General features: G+C 54.0%; 2 protein-coding genes across 2 annotated transcripts in view; both read right to left on the reverse strand.

Annotated features, from left to right (window-relative positions):
- The window catches only part of CDH23 (cadherin related 23), a 74389-nt gene extending 65261 nt beyond the window's left edge, over window positions 1–9128 (reverse strand). Inside the window, exons 1-2 of the mRNA XM_026046310.1 lie at window positions 9068–9128; window positions 7618–7695 (exon numbers count right to left, since the gene is read on the reverse strand). Of these exons, the coding sequence (XP_025902095.1) occupies window positions 7618–7695; window positions 9068–9128 (139 nt within the window). The remainder of the gene's footprint in view (window positions 1–7617; window positions 7696–9067) is intronic.
- Window positions 9129–17003: 7875 nt separating this feature from the next.
- Window positions 17004–20732, reverse strand: SLC29A3 (solute carrier family 29 member 3). Its single transcript, XM_026046315.1, has 5 exons — window positions 20484–20732; window positions 19597–19679; window positions 19275–19501; window positions 18080–18242; window positions 17004–17945 (listed from the first exon to the last, which is right to left on the reverse strand). The coding sequence occupies exons 1-5, from the start codon at window positions 20730–20732 to the stop codon at window positions 17273–17275; spliced, it is 1395 nt and encodes a 464-aa protein (XP_025902100.1). The 3' UTR covers window positions 17004–17272.
- Window positions 20733–21005: the final 273 nt, after the last annotated feature.

The following is a 21005-nucleotide window of genomic DNA, read 5'->3' on the forward strand; positions in this document are numbered from 1 at the left end:
GTCACCAAAAAGAGGAAAAAAGTGTTTAAACAATGTAATTTCACCACTAACAACAGAATTGTCCTCCTGAAGCCGGTGGGAGGAGGTTCAGCTTCTTGCCCATGGCAGCTCAGTTGGTCTCTGGTTCTGGGATGCCCCTGCAAGCTCCGGGTGCTCTCCCTCCTCACACAAGCGCTCCTTGCAGCCCTCCTTCGAGCACTCACTGCCTCCAGCCCTTCCTTGTCAAGGACCGGGACTCCACGTCCACAGGACGTTTGATGCATGAGGCTACATCTCCCTACACGCTCATGCCATCAAGGAGTTCAGGGATGCGCGTGCTTGCTTATATGTCACTGTCAGCACTGTGCCGAGTGCCTGGCACGGCGATGCCAACAGCTGCGTAGAAAGCACTTGAGACAAGCTGGGGAGCACCAGCGCCATCACTTCCAAGCACGCCAAGGACCTTTGACGTGGGGACACGGAATCTGCTCAGTCTACCCACTACYATGCTCTTCTCCTTGCCAAAAATCACCTGCAGAAGAGCTGGTGAGGAGCAGGTGAAGGAGTCCAGCCGCTTGCTGGAGCGGCGAGCCTTCAAGCAAGCCGAGGCAAAGCACTTACTGGCCCGAGCCATGGGCTGAGTGGCAATTTCACAGACCAACAGTTTGAACAAATCAAATACACCGGCCCAAGACGGGATTAGTTGGGGAATTGGATGGGCACCAGCAGCAAAAAGCAGTTGAGCATCACGGGCTCGACCCCTAAGAGCRAGGGCACCTCGCATGCAAGTCAGCTCCCACCAAGGGTCACAGGGTGCTCCAAGAAGATGCTCCTGGAGACAGTGTCCAGAAAAAAAAACAATAGGACGACGTCATGTAGGAAAACTGCCCCAGACAAGGCAACTAACAACTCTCGGTCCCTTCCAAGGCAACTAACAGCTCTTGGTCCCTTCCAAGGCAACTAACAGCTCTTGGTCCCTTCCAAGGCAGTGGCAGCGTAGGTTTCAGTGATGACTTCCCAACGCGAACAAAACCAATGATTCGTTTGCTCAAATTAGGGGCAATAATGCCAAATTACGGATCTGCTTTGTGCTTGCCTCGTTCGGCAGCRTTCCCGGAATATCCCTGGAACGTCCCCGGAGCGCGGGCGGCCAGCGAGCTGCGATGGGGACAAGCGGGGAAGAGCAGAGACGAGGCAGATGCGCAGCCGCCGATGCTGAGMGCATGACCCCCCTCCTCCTGCTGGTTACGGATGAGGTAAATTAGCTGTGACGCTCATTAGCTGCAGCTCCTAATTAGTGAAAATTAATATTGGTTTTGATAGGAGCGCTGGCTGCAGCTCTCCCAGGCAAAGGCGTTATTGACCTTGTTATCCCGTTTAATAGCTAGTTGCACCACGGAAAACGCTGCTGGCAGAGCCCACGGGCTGCTGCCCGCTCCCCAGCCTCTGCTGACACCTCGGGTGGCTTCCCTGCTCTTCTGTGTCCCACCAGCGCGAGCCCTGTGCTCTTGGCCACGCTTTGGCTCGCTAAGCGCAMGCATGCCGTGCATCCCTGCAGCTTCCATGCAACAGCAAGGGAAGTTTTCCCGGAAAAAAAAGACCTGCATCCCTTGACCTCAACCCTATCCTCGGCGATGGGCARTCTGAAGGTGGCTAGCTAGCAAAATAACAGATAACTGCTCAGCGAAAGGAAAACATTTGCTGCCGTCACATTTATACAAGAAAAAAAAGAAGCTACCGTATTATTCACACATTAATAACAATAAAAGTGTCAGACTGTCAGATAAGAAGTTAATCTCATTCAGAGCACAATTAAAGATGCTATTACCCAGCCACCTGGGGCCACTTCTGCTTTTACAACACAGTGGGTTTAATAGGTACAAGGGGGAGAAGACAACTGCAAGGGTCACTAGCCCGGCCGATCCCCTTGCAACCACCATGTGCAATTGTAACCACTATGTCCAACCAGCACAAGTACGCATTTATTTCCTTGTTTGCTCAAAAGTAGTTGCATGCAGATGTCTGTGCTTTTTGCTCAAAGCAAAGACGTGGGCTTCGCGCTCTCCCTTACAAGCCCCTTGGGGATTTCCTTTTCCTCAGGGTAATTGGAAGAATCGGTACATTTTTCCAACAACAGCAACAAGAATAAATAGAAATGCTGGATTGCTGCATTGCAAAACCCAGCAGCGTTGGGATGGGCGAGTGACAACCTTGGATATACTGCCCAGAGCCCAGCGTTTGCCACAGCACCAGCTGGATGCATCCAGAGCAGTAGGAGCAACCCACGCCTAATTTTCACTCCGTGCTTCTTTCCATCTCCTTTCAGGTACTTATCTCACCACCTCATCGCACCAAGCTCTCTATTAGTGCTCTTTTAGACAGAAAAGTCACATCAACGTTTAAATAGAAATGTCTACATCAGCGTTTGTGAGAGGGCGTTGGGCACCTAGCATCATTCCTCTCTTCCAACCCAGTGTTCGCTCAGAAAAAGTGGTTTTTCCACTTTCTGGTAGTAAACAAAAGAAATACAGAACCAAATTGCCCTCCTAATTGCGCATGGAAAGACAACCTCCCCGCTGCAACAGGGGAGACTCAATAGAGCAAAAATTTGACAAACCAGTGCAGATGAATGGAATAAAATTGAGTTACTAACCATTAAATGTCAAGTGTTTGAAATCTTTCCCCCTCGCGCAAAAGGCAATATTAATAAATCTTCAAGAGAGGGAACACGGAGCTTATTCACTCTTTTGRCCACGGCCGCAAATTGAACAGATGTTTTCATTGAGTTGGCCAACGCCGCCGCCGCCGCGCTCTTTCTCCCCCGAGTGGCTACGACTAATTCAAAAGCCTTCAGCGGATGCGAGCGGCTCGACAGGAGGAACCGATTTATTAAGCCCCGCTGCCAATCAAGCACGTTAATGCATTCGATGCAAAGAGGAGCATCAGCGCACGGCGGCCAGCGGTGGAAGCCATGGGGAGGGAGGCCAAACGYGCCAAGGTCGAGGTGACCACCATGCAGCTCTGTGTCCCCGGGGGACATCTCCCCGGGTCTCGCCRTCAATGCAGTGTGATTAGCCACTCCAGAAGGTTTAATTGGGCACACTTGTAACCCCCTTGGCTTCCCTATGGAAATAAGGGAGTTTTGCAAAGGGAAACAGTAGGATATTGGTACATCAAGTCTACCTACTCAGTGCTTCCGAGTAGGTAGCGTTGATTTACAAATATCCAACTTTTTCCCCTTAAACAGCAGAACGGCAGAACACCTACCAACAGCCAGAGCCAAACCAAAAGGGTCACTCTGTCAGGTTATTTTTGCAATAGATATTTCCCATATGGAAATGGTGCCTTTATTGCCATCCAATAWGGTGCTATTATTGCAATCTCAGTGTGCGGCATAGGAATGCCACATATATATGCCTATATACATATATATATATATTTTTTTCCCCTGGAATAGTTCTCTTCTGTCCACTATTCTTAATTCCTAGACTTTTGAAGTCACCTCAGACAAGGTCACCTCACACCACATTACCATAAACACACATTTCTGCTCTTTCTTTTAAGAGGGCTCAGGCAGAGCCCGGGAGCTCACRCTCCAACACGCAGGGTGACGGGATCGAGCCTTCGTTTGGTGGGAAATCACCAAAACCATGGTTACTACGGCATATTAATTAGTGCACGTTGCAAATACAACTTCTTCCCGCTCTCTTCCCCTTCTTCCATATGAGCACTAATGCCACTGCTTATTAGCAAAGCAGATAGGAAAGTTTAAGTGACTGATGAAGTGATTAATTAATTAATTTAATGATGCAGATTTTCTTTTTTTTTTTTTTTTTTTGAGGAGAAGGGGCAACCCCCCCAAGTTTCCCAATACTTCCAATAAATAAATGCCTAGCCTGATGTGGCATCATTCACTAACGATACTTTACCATCTAAAGCTACCTGAATCTCAACAAATCGCTTCATCACTAGCCAGCTCTCTACCCCATGAAGCCTGCAAACCCCRTCATTGGTAGTAGATGGTCCTTTGAGGTGATATTGCTTTCAGCGAGCACTGAAGATGAAGCCCCTAGAGCCTCGCTGTCCAAACGAGAGGATTCGCACTCGCTCGCAGCCAGGCCCGTAGCGGAGCTCGCAAAACCCGCCTTGTCTTCAGAAATATCTCAATCTGCTCGCTTACTCATCCCGAATTATCCTCCGTGAAAGGCCGGATCAATGCAGCTAAGTGCACGTGCATCCCGCGGGACTCGCGCCACCGCGGCCCTTGTCCAGGAACGTTTACAGGGAAGACAGGACTGAGTTTAATTGGCCCAAACTGACCCACACTGTCCCGCAACAAGTTAATCGGGCAGGAAGTATCCAAAGCAAAACCAGATAAATAAAGCTGGCTCTTTTTCCCTTGCTGCATGGCACTAAGCAAGTGCCACCGTGGAGGAGAGCAGGCCCCACAAGTGCCAGCAGCCGCCTGCGGCTGTGGCATCATACGAGGCTTTAACCGAGACGGCCCCTGCTCAACCACACCGAGAGAGATAACGGTATCTCCAGCAGCAGCTTGAGCATCCCGGGGCCCTGGGGATCTTCCCCGGGTGCCAAAGCATCCGGCTGCTCCAGCTCCCCAAGCCTGTCCCRCGGCCGCGCTCCCCTCTTCTCCCTCCATCCCTGCGCCTGCGYGTTTCATTACTCCTGGGTGAAATAACCAGCTACAGGGTCAGTCCACCTGAAAATTGCTCTCCCTGGGCCTAACTGAAACAGATGGGCATCGATGATGTTTTCAGAGAGCTTAATCAGCCCCGAGCGGTGGCAGCGCCAGCAGCTCCCGCAGCCCCATCCAGCCTAATGAATTCCAAGCTCTCCGTCTTAATAGCTCCTGACAAGACTAATTTACTCATGTAAGTATTAGAGGGGGAACGATCTCTTAATTGTTGCTTAAGGTTTCTTTAGGCAGAGAGCTCGGCAGGCGCCAGGTGAGGYGGCAGTCCGGCTTCCAGAGGGAATCCAAGGAGGGATTTGCTCTGCATAGGGATAACCAAATGCAGCATGGGTCCCAGAGCTGCAGAGATCAGGTAAACCCCATCTCTACCTCTCCTCTCAATAAAAATTAGTACCTCTAACTCCCACTCCACGCTGTATTTCGCACCCTGCATTGATGCKCCAGGTCAAGGTGAACAGATGCGGTCCCCAAACCGTGGGGCTACACACAAGCTTCCTCAGCACAAAGGCACGCGGACCCCCAAGCAGTACTTTTGGGTCTTCCTAAACCCATTGCAATCACTGTATCCATCAAGGTCCAGGAGGCTCTGCAGGTCTTCTAGCCWAGGCGACAGCAATGGTACAGCAGGTCTCCAAAAGGAGCCACTCTTTTCTTCTTATAGAATTGTGTGTGTCACCTCTGCTGCTTATACCCCCCTGGAAACACCTCCCCCCTTCTCCTGTCCCCAGCGATGCCTTAAGTTAATTAAACCTAACACAGAGAACATCTATCACTAACAGAAAGAACAGAAAATGCTGTTTGTCAACAATTTCAAGGCTGACGGTCCCCTTTGGGGCATCTGGAACCAAACTCCCAGGGCGCCAATATTCTTAAAAAGAGGGGATTTCATTTCCATACAATGTAATACAAAGTTAAAAATAAAAACAAAAGTAATTCCAAGAACAGTTTTATTCTCACAATAGCTCACCAGAAAGTAGACTGTCAGAAATCTTCCCCCACTTTCCACCAAAATGGAAATTCAGTCGAATTCCCAGAAGGTTTTTCAAGCTCGAGTATTTCACAAGCTGTGTGCTTGGTCAGGAAGCATTTCCATTACGCTGCTTCCAGCCAGCTCTCCCTCCAACATTTGCACAGCTGCTTTTTGTCCTGGGACTTCTTCGTGGCAAATTTATCACTAATTATATTTGCAGAGGACACCAACAACCGAGAGGCAGAGAGCATGCAGCGAGTGAAATAAAGAAGCCAGGTGTGAAATGACCCGGACAGGGCAGGCTCACAAAAGGAGGTTATGAAAAATTGCATGGATGCAGAGGATTTCTCCTCCCTTTCTTGAGGATGCTGCTCTGGGTTTGACCAGCTCTAGCTTTCTTTCAAAGAAGGCCTTCCAAAAACAGCCAGCGAGATACAGACCATGTTCTGGTGCCCCTTTCTTTGAGCATTGCCCCAATGAGACACGGTAGGCTGGGGCAGATCCAACCAAGAGGACTCCCCAGAAGCCTCTTTGCCATCACTGAAAAACCTGGTTTCAATGAACGGGCACAAGAGGAGCCTCTTCCAGACTCCTCCATCCATTGGGAGTCCCAGGGACAATTCTGGTGCAGCAAGAACACCTCTTTCTGAGGAAGCTGGTGCACGGTTGAAAGAGGCAGTACACAGAGGTGAGAGAAGCCGGGGAGAAGAGGTCTCCATAGGACGGCAGCTAAGGGCCAGCGGACCCCCGCTCCTGCTAGCAGGGGCTCGCAATCAATTCCTTCAGCATTAAAAGCCAGTCACGAGCCCTGATTGAAGAGAACAAGTTTAATGGACTGAGAGCCTGGAAAGAGGCCGAGAACAACCCGGTCGATTTCTGCATTTACTAAAAACTGATCACAAGCTAAATAAAGCAATAAAAATAAGCTACACCTGTCAATCAAAAGAACACCAAGATTTATATTTTCCAGGGGCTCCAATAGATCCCCACACAGGTTCATCAAGACCCTGTCCCAAACAGCAATGTTCTAGCAGTCTGCTCAAGTGGCTCCATGCTCCAGGACCTGCAAAAGGAGAGGGGGAGCGGAGGAGAACGTGGCAACACTGTGAGAGATGCTCTTGCCAAACTGAAATCCACCTGAGCAACCTCYTGAGCAGCTCCATCAATCTCCCTTTCCTACCACCTTGTCCCAGTTGGTGGCGTTAACCCTTTAAAGGCTCAAGCAAGGTGACAAACCTCAGGACACCCACTCTTCTTTCATGCGAGCTTCTGAACCTGGAGACTTGGCCATGAACCGCTATGCTGGTGTAAAACTGCACCTTGATACCGCATGGATTCCCAGCCAACACAGAGGACACACCAAGCGTGGTGCTCATGGGGCATTGAGTGTGACCTGCCCTAACCATGCCTCGAATGCAAACACATCAGGACCATCTTCCTTCCTCCTACAAGCGCTCTCAGAGCCCTTCTACTCGTGACCTGTACCTGGAGAGCCTATTTTCTCCCAGGTGCATCTGGAGACCTCACCAGCTCCAAAGGCCTCACCATCTATTTACCAACAATCACGTCCCTCAGCACGAAGGCCAAACACCCCAGATGGCCTTTACCCCATGATATACAGAGAAATTCAACAAGAAACACCCATGCAAGAAAGAAACCTGCTAAGCTTGCCAAGGATGCTGACCCCGAGTGTGGACAAGCCCCCAAACAAGGGGGATGAAGTCCCTCAGCCTTCAACCTGCACACCAAGCTAGCCAGGAAAGGAGGCACATGACCCTCAGTCCTGCTTGCAGCCTGAAACCACAAGCCAAAAGACACAGCRGTAGGTTGACCCAGCAAGAAGTTGACCACTTCATTGAGAAGGCCACAACGGGAAATTACACATACATACATTTTTTAATCTTTTCCAACATCCGTTTGGCAGTGCCAGCTGCTCACGTGGACACGCAGCACTTACCCACAGGGGTGTCCTCGTTGATCAGCAGGTAGGTGTCAAAGAAGTAGTTTATGAAGTAGGGCAGCCGGTTGCCCCAACCTGCAAGGGGGACAAGAGCAGCGCTTTATTACAGCTCACACGCAGCCCTCCCCAGCACCACATTGGTGCATCCCAAAGGCCTCAGCGCATCCCTTCTGTCACCAGCATCGGGTGACCCCTCTTGGGATTTGCTGGCGTGCCGGTCCTGATGGTTTAGTGACTCTCACGAGATCATCAGACACCTGGCTCAAGACCAGACCCGCTCGGGGCAGAGGGGCGAGCGTAACGGGAAAGCCTGGAGAGCACAGGCGTGCAGGAGAGCGATGCACGACCGCGCTGCAAGCCGAGAGTGGTGGTGGAAACAAGACACCTCGACACTCTCCAGGTGATAAGCTTACGGAGCGAGGCAGGGGACGGGCCTGGGGATGGATTACACTCCTGCAGGTTAYGGAAACAGAGCAGGGAAGAGCCTTTTGGAAGCCTACATTAACAGAGGCATGGAGCCCCATGCAGCACAGCCTCAGGAGCAGTGCCATCGCAAGCTCGCTCCTCCTCTGCCGGTACACRGCATCACTCCTGGAGGGGAGTCATTCCTGCAGACTGCTGCACTTCAAAACCAATTTTATTAACGTTACGAGTGCCCTAAAAATAGCCTGCACCTCCCCAGAGCAGCTGTGCCAGGTGCCGGGGCGCGTCCAGAGCCATCTCCCCGCACGCAGGATCTAGTGTCAAGCCAGGACAAGCGGCACCTCGGCGGCGGGGCAGGATGCAAGCAGCAGGGCCCCCGGGGCAGGACTTGGCTTTGCGGCTGCAAAGCCCAGGCTAAGGAGCAGGGCCCATCTGCGACAGGGGCTGCCACCGCTCCGGTGGCCTGTCAGCGTGAGGAAGGGATGCGTGGGATGGAGGGAGCGCATCCGAATTGTACAAAAAAATCTAGGTCAAGAGATACACAGGATGATGAATGGAGGCCATCCAAGAAATCATTGGAAGCAGGCTGGAAAGTGGAAGCCAGCAGGTTTCTCAGCTGCCCTGTGCTTGCACTTGGCACAGCTCGCAGAGACATCAAAACCCAGCTTCTCCCTCCCCTTTCTCCCTCCGGGAAAGCTCGCGCCAGCTGGAAAGGGAGCCCGCGAGAGCGGGGAGAGCACGGACGGTGCCGCCAAGGCCAACGTTGCCGCAAGCCAAGGCCACCCAGCATCGACCCATGGAGGCCCCACAGGGTGACATCCTGTCATAGAGCCTAGTCCATAGGCTGTATCCACAGGCTATATCCATAGAGCAATGTGTCCATCCAGGAGACCACCACCACCAGCCAGCTATGGCAAGGGGACATCTCACCACCGTCTATCCTAACACACCACCGGCTGCTGGTCCAGGCATCCCATCTTGAGGCTTGGGAGGAAGGTCACTGAATAGGCCAAGCTTTACTTACCCAAAGAGACCAAGTCCAAGAGCAAGAGAGAGAGCAGGAAGGCGGCAGCGTGAGACGTCATGGTTCCTGTCGAAGGAGGAATTCAGYGTCAAGTCCAGCACTTCATGAATGTTATCTCTTGCAGATTTGGCATTTAATACAGCACGAGGCCTCTCATGATAAAGGGGAAAAAAATGCAACAGGGAGCTCTTTACATGGCCACATCCTCACGTTGCCTTCAGAGGATTAAATGTAAAGATGCTACGGAAGCAACCCAAGAACCTCACAAAACCCCACGAAAGTCCCGCTCTACCTGGAAATCCACACACATAATACCTTAAGCACCCCATCCAGTAGGTGAGTTTATATTATATAGATATCACATGGCACACAGGCCCAACAGGAAGAAGAAAAAGCAGCAGTTTTTGCAGCAATCGGCTGCATTYGCTTGACTTTGCAGGAGCAAAGTCCCCACGTCTCGTCTCTGCAGGAACAGGCGGGYACTTCGGGGTAACGGCTACTCATATTTTATCTTTACTGATGGATTTGTCAGAGAAGATAGTTCATAACAACTCTGTCACCTTCTCAGCAGAGAAGGCCTTAAATTCTAATTTCTCTAGGTATTTTATCATCAAAGTTCTTCTAGAAGAAAAAAGGTGCCCGCCTAGGCAAGAGCAAATGACTCTGCGTGCATCTTTAGGAGGTTCATCAGAAGTGTGAGGTGACATTTGGGGTCAGCACTGGTTAACTGCACACACGCTATGTCAACCTGCCCGTTTTCCATGGAAAACTTGGCACAACCCTGCACAGACTCAAGCGCTTCCTGCGGCCATCTGAAAGGATGCGGTAAAATGAGGCACTACAACCTCATATTCCCACTGCTCTGGGAGAAGGCCACCAAGGGAAAGGGGAGCTTCCTTTTCCAAGCAACAGAAGAGCGGAAAAAACATTTGGCATGATGCAGAAATAAAGCCAGTTGACAGCATCCCTTTTGAGCGCTACGATAAGTCTAAATATTGTGCATTCCAAGGCAGGCACTTCATTATGTAAGTAATTGCCCAAAATATCGTTTTGATTTTGTCTGTCTTCATTAATACTGCAGCTCTTCACTGATTCTCAGAGACGGCTCACTCAAATATCGCAGATTTCAGAGCAGGGTTGGGGGAAAAAAAGAAAAAAAAAACCTCCCGGGAGAACTTTAAAATTGTGGCTAAGAGAGTATTAAATTGTACCTTGTGCCTGAAAGAGGCTCTTCATAGGAGGCTTTCAGAGCAGCCTCCAGCATAGTAATGTCTCCAGGAACTTTCTCCCCCTGAACACACACGTATATACCCAGGCGTCTCGTCCCCAAACACGGCCACAAGATTTGTGCCTCAGATTTATAGTGTCAGTCCCTGTTTGCTCTGCGCCGTTCCAGGAGCATAAAGAAGAAATGAAAGTGTAAATCACGGTGCCTCCCCGACGGCTYGCACGCAAGGCACCGCTCGCCATGGAAAGGGGAGGGGGACCAAATGAAACAAGAAATAAAGTCCCTGCCTCCTCAGCCCACCACCATCTCTGGAGCTCACGTTGGGCCAGCACATGGAGATGCCACCAGCCCTCTGCTCCTTCACAAAGGCCCCAAGAAAYTAGGTGGGAGTCCATGGGGCATGTGGCCATCACCACCCAAAAGGTGCCTTCTGCTGGGATCCCCAGGGCACATGGGTCCCAGGGCGCTCAACCCAATCAGACCAACGTTGTCTTCTTCTACACCTTGGTCATCCTCCACAATGCACCTAACCCAGGTCTTCTACCACCACTCCCAAGTGGGAAGTGCTGCTGTAAATTCCTCCTTTCTGGTGGCTCCAAACTAAATCTTCAGAATAAGTTAGACTTTGAAAACAGGTAGGGGGKGGAAAAAAGTAAAAGTTAATTCTCCTCCACTACCACACATTGGCATGAGCAATACACAAATCATAATTCCTAAAAATAACAAATGGTAGAACAGGGTAATCAGAAGTAAATTGATATTGATAAATAAGCTTTTCTTTCGCGCAGTAGGTGGTTTATTTTAATCTAATGAGTTTTATATTTTCTGAGCTTTCAGATTCCATGATGAAGAGCCGTCTGYGCTAGAATTACGAAGCACTTTGAAATATTGTAATTTTATGGCTCATTTTGTCAGGACTCTCGAAAATGAGATTTGTTCCTAGTGAAAAAAAAATTTACACTTTTTCCCCCCTCTTCTATTCCCTGCGGCGAAGGGAAAAATTCCCTCGTTAAATAAATACAGACCAGAGCCTTTGTATGTGTTTCRAGGTGGAAGGATGGAGAACACGAAGCGTCACCACCAGGCTCAGGAATGGCACAAAAACAGGAAAACAGAGGCGTTCAGCAGAGCTGAAGCTGTTTGATTGCCGAGTGGACCACCTTGCGTGTCCAAGTGCACCAGCACCACAGCCAAGGGCCCATTACCTCATCCAGCCCCTTCCCGCACACCCTCATAYGCTCCAACAGCAATGCAACCGTTGAGCAAAGCCTCAACTTCAATGTTTGGGGGCTCTTGGGCCATAAACCCCCTAAATTAACCCTCATCCTACTGCGACATGACCGAAACCCGTGCTGCAGCAAGGAGGACATGGTGGGGTGGGAGTAAGGAGAAGCCCTGGGGCACRATTTGAGTTTTTTACCCCCAGAACAGCATAGGAGAACAAGCAGGCCAGCCCTACGCCCCAATGCTTGCAGAGCCGGACCATCAGTGCAGAGCGGCCACCAAGAAACCTAACACATTAAATCCTTTGTAAGATGTCCTCCCCAGTTGCTTCTGCTGGCAGGGGACATGGAACATCTCGGAGCACCTACTCAGGGCCCTTCTCATGCCCCTCCATGGGGTGCATGGGGAACATGGGGAGCAAACAGCCGAGCTTCGCGGCACCTGCCTCCTCCCAGCCTCRTCTCTCCTACTTAATGCAAAGAAAAAAAAAAAATAGAGCGTCAATTTTTACGGTTTCCCATAAAACGCGGTGTTTTACAACTTAGTCTTAAAACCAAACGTTGTACTTCGACGACACGATCTTGACTTTGCGTGACACCCGCTTTGCATTCGGGAACCAGAGGCAGCTCTGTGCTGGGGAGCGAGTCGAAAAGATGGGAATTTCAGCGTGGAGGGATTTCCCTCAACATTAACCCCCCACACACACACATATACGCTTCCAGAATATCCCCATCAACCCTAGCAAATCCCTATTTCCCACCAGGCTCTCTCATCCCCTAAGAAACAATCCTACCCCGCTGTCCCCTACAGCGCTCCCGTATCCCGATGCCATCCCAAGCGCTCCAGGTAACACTGGAGAGCAGAGGCAGCCCAGGGGACACGCTGTGATCATGACCCAGGCGGCACCAACATGAGAGCTATCCCCGATCCTGCCCTTCCCCAAAATTCAACCTCAAACATTCCCACTATTAATCCAGCAAGGCAGCCCTTTCCACTCCATCCTTAAATTAAGACACCTCAACCCCCTCTCCCCCCTGTTTCTTCACAAAAAGCAGCTTTCCCTTTACATTCAACAYCCTTACCCTCTCTCTTATTATTATTATTTATTCTAACAGGTATTTATTCACTCCTAATAACAAGACGCAGGTATTCACAGCGCACACCTATATCCCTAATTGCGGCTCCACGGGGGACTCTCTACGTTACGGGAGCATCCACAAGTCTCACGGCTCGGAACAAAGACGCTGATCCTGCACAGAGCAGACCGAAAACGAGGGGAAAAAAAAGCAAAACCTGCCGCAAAGAGCCCACGATTCGGATGCACCTAAGCGAGCGCCGGACCCTGCGCGCTGGGAGCAGAGCGAAGGCGACGGCGCTGGCCATTTTTAATAGGGAGCAGCCCGCGCGCCTTCACTTGGAGCATTCCCTTCAAATAAAAGCTCCCGGGATGATTCCGGCTGGCTCAACGGCAATAAGATGCGCGAGGGGGGTCAGTGTTCCAGAGCAACAGGGGGGAAAAAAATGTGTTAAAATAGGATGATTTCTGCCTTATATATTTTTTTAATGCCTGTGTTGGAGAATAATGAAAAAAAAAAAGGGGGGGGGKGGAGAGAAGAGGAAAAAGAGATAAAAAAGACGGAACCAGGAGTTCCCCGAGAGCTAAAGGAGGGGGATCCGGGGCAACTTGGCGTTTTTTTTGGAGCCACGCGGCTGTTTCGGGGGTCGCTCCCTCCGCGCTGCCGGCGGCTCCTCCGGCCCCGCTCGCCCAAGAAACTTTGCGGCCCCTTCCCCCCCGCCTTGGTGACATGGGATTAAAAACAAATAAATAAATAAAAATCAGAAAACCGCGTTTTTCAATAAATGAAGCCGCGGCGGAGCCGAGCCGCGCGGCGCCCGCTCCCCGCCGCGAGCCGAGCGGCCCCGCGTCCCCCGTGGGGCTGAGGGGACCCCCCCGTGGGGCTGAGGGGACCCCCCCCGTGGGTACCTGGCGGCTCCCGGCGCCGTCCCCGCCGTCAGCGCCCGGCGCCCGGCCCCATGGCACGGAAAGTGAGACGGAGCCAGCGCCGCGGCGAGCGCGGGAGGAGGAGGAGGAGGAGGAAGAGGAGGAGGAAGGGGAGGGGGAGCAGCGCCGCTCCGCCAGGTGATGAATTTTTCATCCCCCCCTTCTCCGACGGCAGCTCCCAAACCCCGGGACCCCCCGAGCAGGACGAGGGGCTGCAGTGCACACGGGGGCGAGGGACGGGGCTCCCGGGGGGCTCGCGTGGCGCCCGCTCCTTGCTCTCCCTCGGGTCAGGAGCTCACCCTGGGTAAGGAGCGAGCGCTGCTCCTGCCGCGGGCTCCCACCCGGCTCCAGGGCTGGGGAYGCGCCCTGCTTCCCCACCACCAAACGCACCTCTTGGATGCGGAGCTGGCGAGGCCAAAGCCGCCCCCTTCCTACACCAGGGTCTGGGCTCTGCTGGTGGGGCAGGAGGGAGTAATGAAGCCACTCAAGCTGCTTCTGCTAATTAATTAGCACAGCTTGCAGTGCAGATTGATCCGAATTGGATAAGGGCCCCTGGAGATGGGGGAGAGTCCCTGCTTGCTCCTGTGGGAAGCCTCTCCTGGTGCAACGATGCTGTACGGAGCTTCTCCCACCTTTCCCAGTGCAGATGGCAACTCTAGGGGGGAAAAAAAAAACTCCCGCAAGAACAGCTGTGCCCCGTGCTTTGGGGTGGCCCGGGGCATCCTGCCCCAAAACCAAGGGGCTCCTTGGAAAAGGGGGGCACACGAGGCAAGCTCACAYGCCAGGCTGCTCAGAGAGACACATCGGGCCTGGCCGCCTGCGGCTCCTCGCGCTTTGCGCAGCCGAGGTCTCACTTAATGCCACCCGGGATAAATCCAGGTCAGGATTTCTATTTAAGCCGAGGTGCGACTTCCTTGCACCTCATCGTTGCCCTTGTCATGCAGCTCCCTTCCCGTGGCTGCGCGCGGGGCGCTCAGCACTTCCCGAGCTGCGGGGCTACGGGAGCTTGGATTCTCCGCTGTCTGATMACCGSCTGGTGGGATTTGTCGGCCGAGGTCGGCGGGAATYGATACCTCGTGCCCGACATCTCCCYGTCAACCTTGCTTAAAATCAGCAAGMCCAGGAGTCGTTCCGGGYGCGTGAACACTCACCGTGGACATCTCCATTTCTTCAGGCTCGAAACGCCTGCAGTTGTGGCGCGTGTGAGAAGGGAGGTGGATGAGGCCCCAGCAGGAGACCCTCAGATTTTGGGTGGAAAACGGGACGGAGCGGAGACATTTTGGCAGGGGAAGGGCCACTGCCATCGTGTTTGAAAAGCTCCGCCACCAGTGGGGAAGAGAAAGGGGGATAAAAAGGAATATATTGCAAACAGAGGAGCGCACTCGTGTGTGATTCAAGCCAGCGGCCACAGCAAGCAGAGCAAGTGGGAATGACCCGGAGTGCGATAACCTGCCCGTGCTGCCCATCTGCCGCCATCCACGGGCTCCATATAGAATCACGGAATGGTTAAGGCTGGAAGGGACCTCTAGAGATCATCTAGTTACCGGGAGCCTTTTTCCAAGGCAGCTCCCATGCTGGCCTCCCACGCTCAGCCCCCAAACTGCACCACCAGGCACCCCCCATTGCCTTCCCTATCTGCAATAGGATGGGGATTTTGTCCCCARGTCCTTTTTCCTTCTGGGGCTGATGACTTCTCCTCATCCGAGCCCCTCATCCGGGCTCGCTTGGCCCTGGGTTGCCCCTCGCCGCAGGAAAAGGTGCCATCTACAGGCTCTGCATCCACATGGCAGCTCTCGTGCCAGCCCGGCCACGCTGCAGTCGCCCTCCCGGCCCTTCCTGCAGCTTGGTGGCCCAGGCTGGGRCTGCTTGGGGTGCTCTTGTCCCCCAGCTCTTCCTGCTCGCTGCTGGAGCCAGGGGCTCCACACATCCAGGGGCAAAATGCATCCCAGAGCAAAATATTCCCCTGGGAAAAATGCACCTCACGGCATTCTGCAGCTCCATGCATCCCGGAGCAAAATGCACCCTGCAGCTCCATGCATCCCGCAGCAAAATGCACCCTGCAGCTCCATGCACCACAGAGCAAAGCACTTCCTGCAGCTCCATGCATCCAACGCCAAAACGCATCCTGCGGCAAAATGCATCTTGCAGCAAAATGCACCGCAGGGCTCCAGGCATCATGGTCGGAATTGCATCCGGCCACAAAACGCATCCTGGAGCTCCACGCATCATGGAGCAAAACGCATCCCACAGCTCCATGCRCGCTGCGGCTCCGGGCATTCTGCAGGGAAACACTGGCCGGAGCAAAATGCCATCCTGGAGCAAAATGCATCCCAGAGCAAAGTGCATCCTGCAGCTCCATGCATCACGGAGCAAAAAGCACCCTGGAGCAACATGCATCCCATGGCTCCATGCATCCCAGAGCAAAACCGCACCCCTCAGCTCCATGCTAGCAGATGCCGCCTCTTCCCGCACTCACACCAGCCCCAACTCTCCCTATCAAACACGTCCATCCCTGCACGCAGGTAGGCAGGAGCGCAGCCCGCCCTGCCACGGGGTGATAAATTAGGAGGAAAACTTCCCCGGCCGCGCTCGCTCCCGCGGCGCGGTCCGACGGCGCGCGAGCCCGGCGCGGCGGGAGCGCCAGCCCTTCGCCATCTGCTCCGCGCCTCCCTGCCGATGCGCAGAGCCACCGGGCTCCACAATCGCACCAGCAACGGCTGCAAATGATTTAAACGCACGCGGATGTTCCCTGCAGAATTCAGCGTGCATCTGCGGCGGCTCCTCCTCCTCCGCCCCGCACGAGGCACGCAAATCAAGGGGAAAAATACTCAAAGCTGACGAACAGAACGTCCCGAGGATGGTGATTTTTGTCCTTTTTTTTTTTTTTTGTCCTCTTTTTTTTTTTTGGTTTTCCCCTCCCTGTGCTGGAATGCAAACAGGGCTTTTTTTTTGGAATTACCTCTGGCGGGGCCGTTCCCCGGCGGTGTTTCACCCAGAGCAGCTCAGCCCACCTGTGTTCAGACCCTTATTGTAGGGGCAAGGCCAGCGTGTGACCCATGTATTATCACTGTTAGTCACCACCGCAAGGAGGCCTGCCCTGCACCTTATTTTTTAAATATATATATAATTCTTCTCCTCTGGCAGCCTCCCTGCAGCGAGACTGCATGGAAGCAGGCAGAAGCATCACTGAAAGGCGAAAGGGGAGGTTAAAACCCCATGCACACACCCAGGTTGGGATCCCCACGAGCCGGGATCGTGGGGAGCCCTGAGCATGGTCTATAAACGTTTCCCTYTCAAAACTGTTTATTAGCAGTGGTATTGGATGATGGGCTTGGGTCCAAGAGGAAACCAGCCCCTTCCCTTCGTACATCACAGAGTAGTCCGTAAAAACCAGCACGGAGCAGACGGCTTCTCCCTTTAAAGGTCTTTGGCTCCGACGGGACTCAAGTACTGCAACCCCTTTTCCCTTTAAAACCCTTCGGAGCCAAARACCCAAGGACTGCAACCTGCCGGTATGAGGAGAAACATCCTGTCACTCAGCCCCGGGTGTTCCCATCTTGGAAAGAGCTTCCCGTTGGCCGGCAAGCCGCCGTTGCATCCACAGAAGGGTGGCATCCAAGCRCCGGGCGAGAAATATTCTCGCTGCCGACTGCGGATACGGGATGGGGAGGAAAGAAGGGGCTGAACTGAGGACTTCCCTGAGTGAGGATGGTCCGGGGGACCTTCCAGACGCAGGGACGCTTGTTCCCTGCTATATGAGGTGGACGACGAGGACGGAGCAGGCGGAGCCCAGCGCCAGCCCCAGCACGAGATAGAAGGTCATGACGACGCCRGCCGCCTCGGCCAGCTCCTTGGGCACGATCTTGGGGCCGTAGACCATGGCGAGCGTGCCCAGGTAGCCGTTGCTGAGCCCCAGCAGCGCCGTGAAGGCCACCGGGTACACGTCCCTGTCGAAGAGCACCGTCCGCAGCCGGGTCCGCGGCTGGAAGTTGCTCAGGATGAACAAGGGCAGCGCGAGGGTCCGCAGGAGGACGAGCGCGGGCAGCAGCTTGCTCTTGGGCCCCGGTGCCTGCACCCAGGCCGTGATCTGCCTCCCGCACCAGTCGGCAAAGTTGTACACCAGGAAGCTCGCCAGCGGCACGAAGTACTTGCCGGTCCACGGGCTGCCCGAGGACCTGTCCACGGACTCGATGTTGGAGGAGAGCGACGGGAAAACGATGATGGAGATGAAGAAGACGTAGAAGACGCAGAAGCCGAGCACGGCAGTCTTCCTCAGGATGGGCCGCAGCGGGGGGATATCCCGAGCACCGGTCCCTTTGGCTGAAAAGTTGTTGTCCACGTCTCCTTGGGAGCCTTCCTCTTCAGAGCTGCTGGGCAGCCCTGCTGCTGGGTGTGGGCTCTCCTTGCGCCTTCGCAGGTAGTACCTGGAAGAGGAGCGGAATCATTAGCCAATGGCTAGAAATCATGGATTCAGAGAGGAAGCTGCAGGGTTTTTGGGGCAGAAAACACCGTTATTGGTGTCAGGTGGGCACCAATATCCAGGTGGGGTGGAATGTACCTGGAGTACTCCAGCCTGGGAAGCAGCAGGTAGACCATGATGCAGACGACGATGAAGATGTCCGCCGTGAGGAAGTAGGCCAGGGCGCTGTCGGTGACGTCGGCCGCCGCCGCCAGGTCGATGACGGAGGCGACGGCGCTGAGCGTGCCGCCCATGGCCTGGCCTGCGGAGGGGACAGCGCTGGCGCCACAGAGGCGGCCACGTAACCCCATAGCCCCTCCACGAGACGGGAACGCGGTGGTGGACGTCACCCGGAGCAGGAGCAGCATCTCCCCACACCTGGGCACAGCAGCTTCACTCACTGCCTCTCCTCTGCCCACGGAGGTGCAGAGTCCTGCAGAGGACAAGGCCTGAACCTGCCCCAAACCCACGCCCATCTCTCCACCACCTTCTCTTCATCCCCGTCCCCAAGCCACCGGCACCAAGGCTCATCCYCTTCTACCAAGGGATGCAGCAATGTCCCCCATGGGTTAAACTCATTAAAACAGCCCTGTCTTGGCCTGGGGAAAATGTTTCTCTGTCTCCGTCTTGGTTTYTCTCCACTCCCCTCGTTTCCCTGCCGGTTTCTCAGCCGTTCTCCAGCACATTTATAATGTTATCAGCACCAGGCAAAGCTCCGGGGAGCTCATCACTCATGGCTCCCAACGTGTCCCTCGTCACTCATGGAAATGAATGTAAATGCCGAGCAAAAAAGGGGAGAAAACACAAACTTTGGGAGTTGCCACGGTGCCAGCATGGGCACTGCAGGCCAGTGTCTCCTCCTCGCCTTCCCCATGGAAAAACCACGGGATCCCACCCATTCCATGGGATCCAGGTGCCCGAGGGACATTCAGCCCCGGGATAGGGGCTCCCCTTTGCTCTGCAGAGACCCCTTAGCCCTTCTTTTAGTGGAACTCGGCAGCTCACTGGGTATTTACAGAAGCAGTTCATGTGACTGACCATGTTTTAGGCAGCAACTTCCCTTTAGCTTAGCCCACAAGCTTTTTTTTTTYYTTTYCYTTTTTTTTTTTTTTTTAAGGCAAAGTTAAATTTCTAAAATAGACACCACATGACGAAATATCCATGCGAGGCAAAACAGAAAACCCAACGGGGCAAAGAAACCTCCAACAGGAGCCCAGCAAGTCGCAGCACGAAGCAGAGCCCCATCAAGGACCACGCAGGCGAGGTTGCCACCTCCTGGAAGCAAAAAACCTACCGGAGATCAAGGCCTGGGAATTCTTCATGGGGAAGCGGCTCGTGAGGCCGAAGATGCTGCTGGAGAAGACGGTGGAGGCGCTGCTGACCACCACGACGCACACGATGGTGATGGCGAAGAAGCGCGTGGTCCAGGCCGACGTGTCCACCTTCACCAGCACCGTGATCACCAGGAAGACGGCCAGCATCACGAAGAGGGAGGACAGGATGCGGACGCTGGCGGGCACCCTAGGGAGGGACGCAGGGGTCTTCCTGCAGCTTCTCCTCGCTGTTTTTGGGTGCTCTGCGGCTACGCTATCGGGCAAAAGACATTTGGCACCTACCTGTTGAGAATCAAGAAGTTCCCCACCAGGCAGAGCACCGAGGGCACCGTGGAAGCGATGGAGATGTAGCTCTCAAAGAAGTCCTGCAAAGAAAGAGACGAATAAATAGATGAAGGATGAACAGGAAGATGTTCATCTTCCTATTAGACAGATGAATAGATGGTCAAGGAAGAAAAACACACCCAGGACACATCCCCCAGCCTGTCTGCACAGACAGCTTTTTTCTCCTGAAAAATCCCCACCAGCAGCTAGAAGGGTCCTTGAGGCACAGGTGGCTGGGCAACCCCCAGGCTCCAAAAAAAAAAAAAAAAAAGAAAAAAAAAGAAAAAAAAAAGCAATTTAGGTCCATGGCAGCAGCTCGAGGTGCCGGAGCGTTACCTGGCTTGCAGGGCATGAAATTAGCAGCCACGAGCTTGCAGGCCAGCACCTTGGAGTGAGGTGCCAAGAACCCTCCCAGGGGGACTTTTCTCCTCCCACTTATAGGAGGAAAAAAAAAAAAAAAAGAAAAAAAAGGAAAAGAAAAAAAAAAAAGAAAGGAATTTTAATGGGCTTCTGCGATTGCTCCATGTTCTGGCACGCCACCAAGGCGGTAAACAACCCCGGCGAGAGGAAGGCCGGGAAGCAAAACACGGATCGGGTCGGGAGAGGGCAGCATGGCCTAGGGAAGYGATGCCCAAAAAGAAGGCGGATGAGCTCGGGCCACGAAAACCCCCTTGTCCCTGGGGACACACCGGGAGGTGGGTGCTTAGATGCTGTGGAGCATCCGGGAGATGGGTGTTTAGGCGCTGTAGAGCATCCGAGCGGGTCGGGACCATCCCAAGCCCATTGCTCTTCATTGCCACCGTGACCGGAGCAGCGGGGGACGAGGCGGGCGGCCTCACACTCACACGGAGGTCGGTGGCTCCGCGCGCCGCCGGCCCGGGCTGCCCGGAGCAGTTCTGCAGCTTGAACGCCCAGTACTGCTTGGCCGTGATGAAGAAGTTCCAGGGGAGCAGGGAGCCGATGCCCAGGATGAAGAAGATGATGTAGGCCCCGTTGAGGCGGTCGCCGGGCTTCGGGCCGCTCCATGCATCCGGCGACGGCTCCTCGAGCAGCGGCTCCTCTTCCAGGGGGGAGCTGGGGGCCGGGGGCTGCATGGAGGTGTCGGGCACCCGTGTCCCCCCGCTGCCGCTGCGGGACGAAGGCGGAGAGCGACATTACGGGGTGCTCAGTGGGGGCTGCGGGGTGYCCACGGGCCGCATTCCGCCCCACCGGACGCCTGGGCCCCTTCCAGCGCGCCTAACCATTAACCCAGCCGCTCGGGCTCGCTCCAGCGGCCGCGCTGCCCCTCGCCGCGGCCTCGGGCCCTGTGCTGGGCCCCGTCTTACCGTCGGGGGCCGCGAAACACCCCCGGAACCGCCGCGGCCCCG

The sequence above is a fragment of the Nothoprocta perdicaria genome, unplaced genomic scaffold, assembly GCF_003342845.1.
Source record: "Nothoprocta perdicaria isolate Ctin4 unplaced genomic scaffold, notPer1 scaffold_431, whole genome shotgun sequence".
NCBI classification, from domain to species: domain Eukaryota; kingdom Metazoa; phylum Chordata; class Aves; order Tinamiformes; family Tinamidae; genus Nothoprocta; species Nothoprocta perdicaria.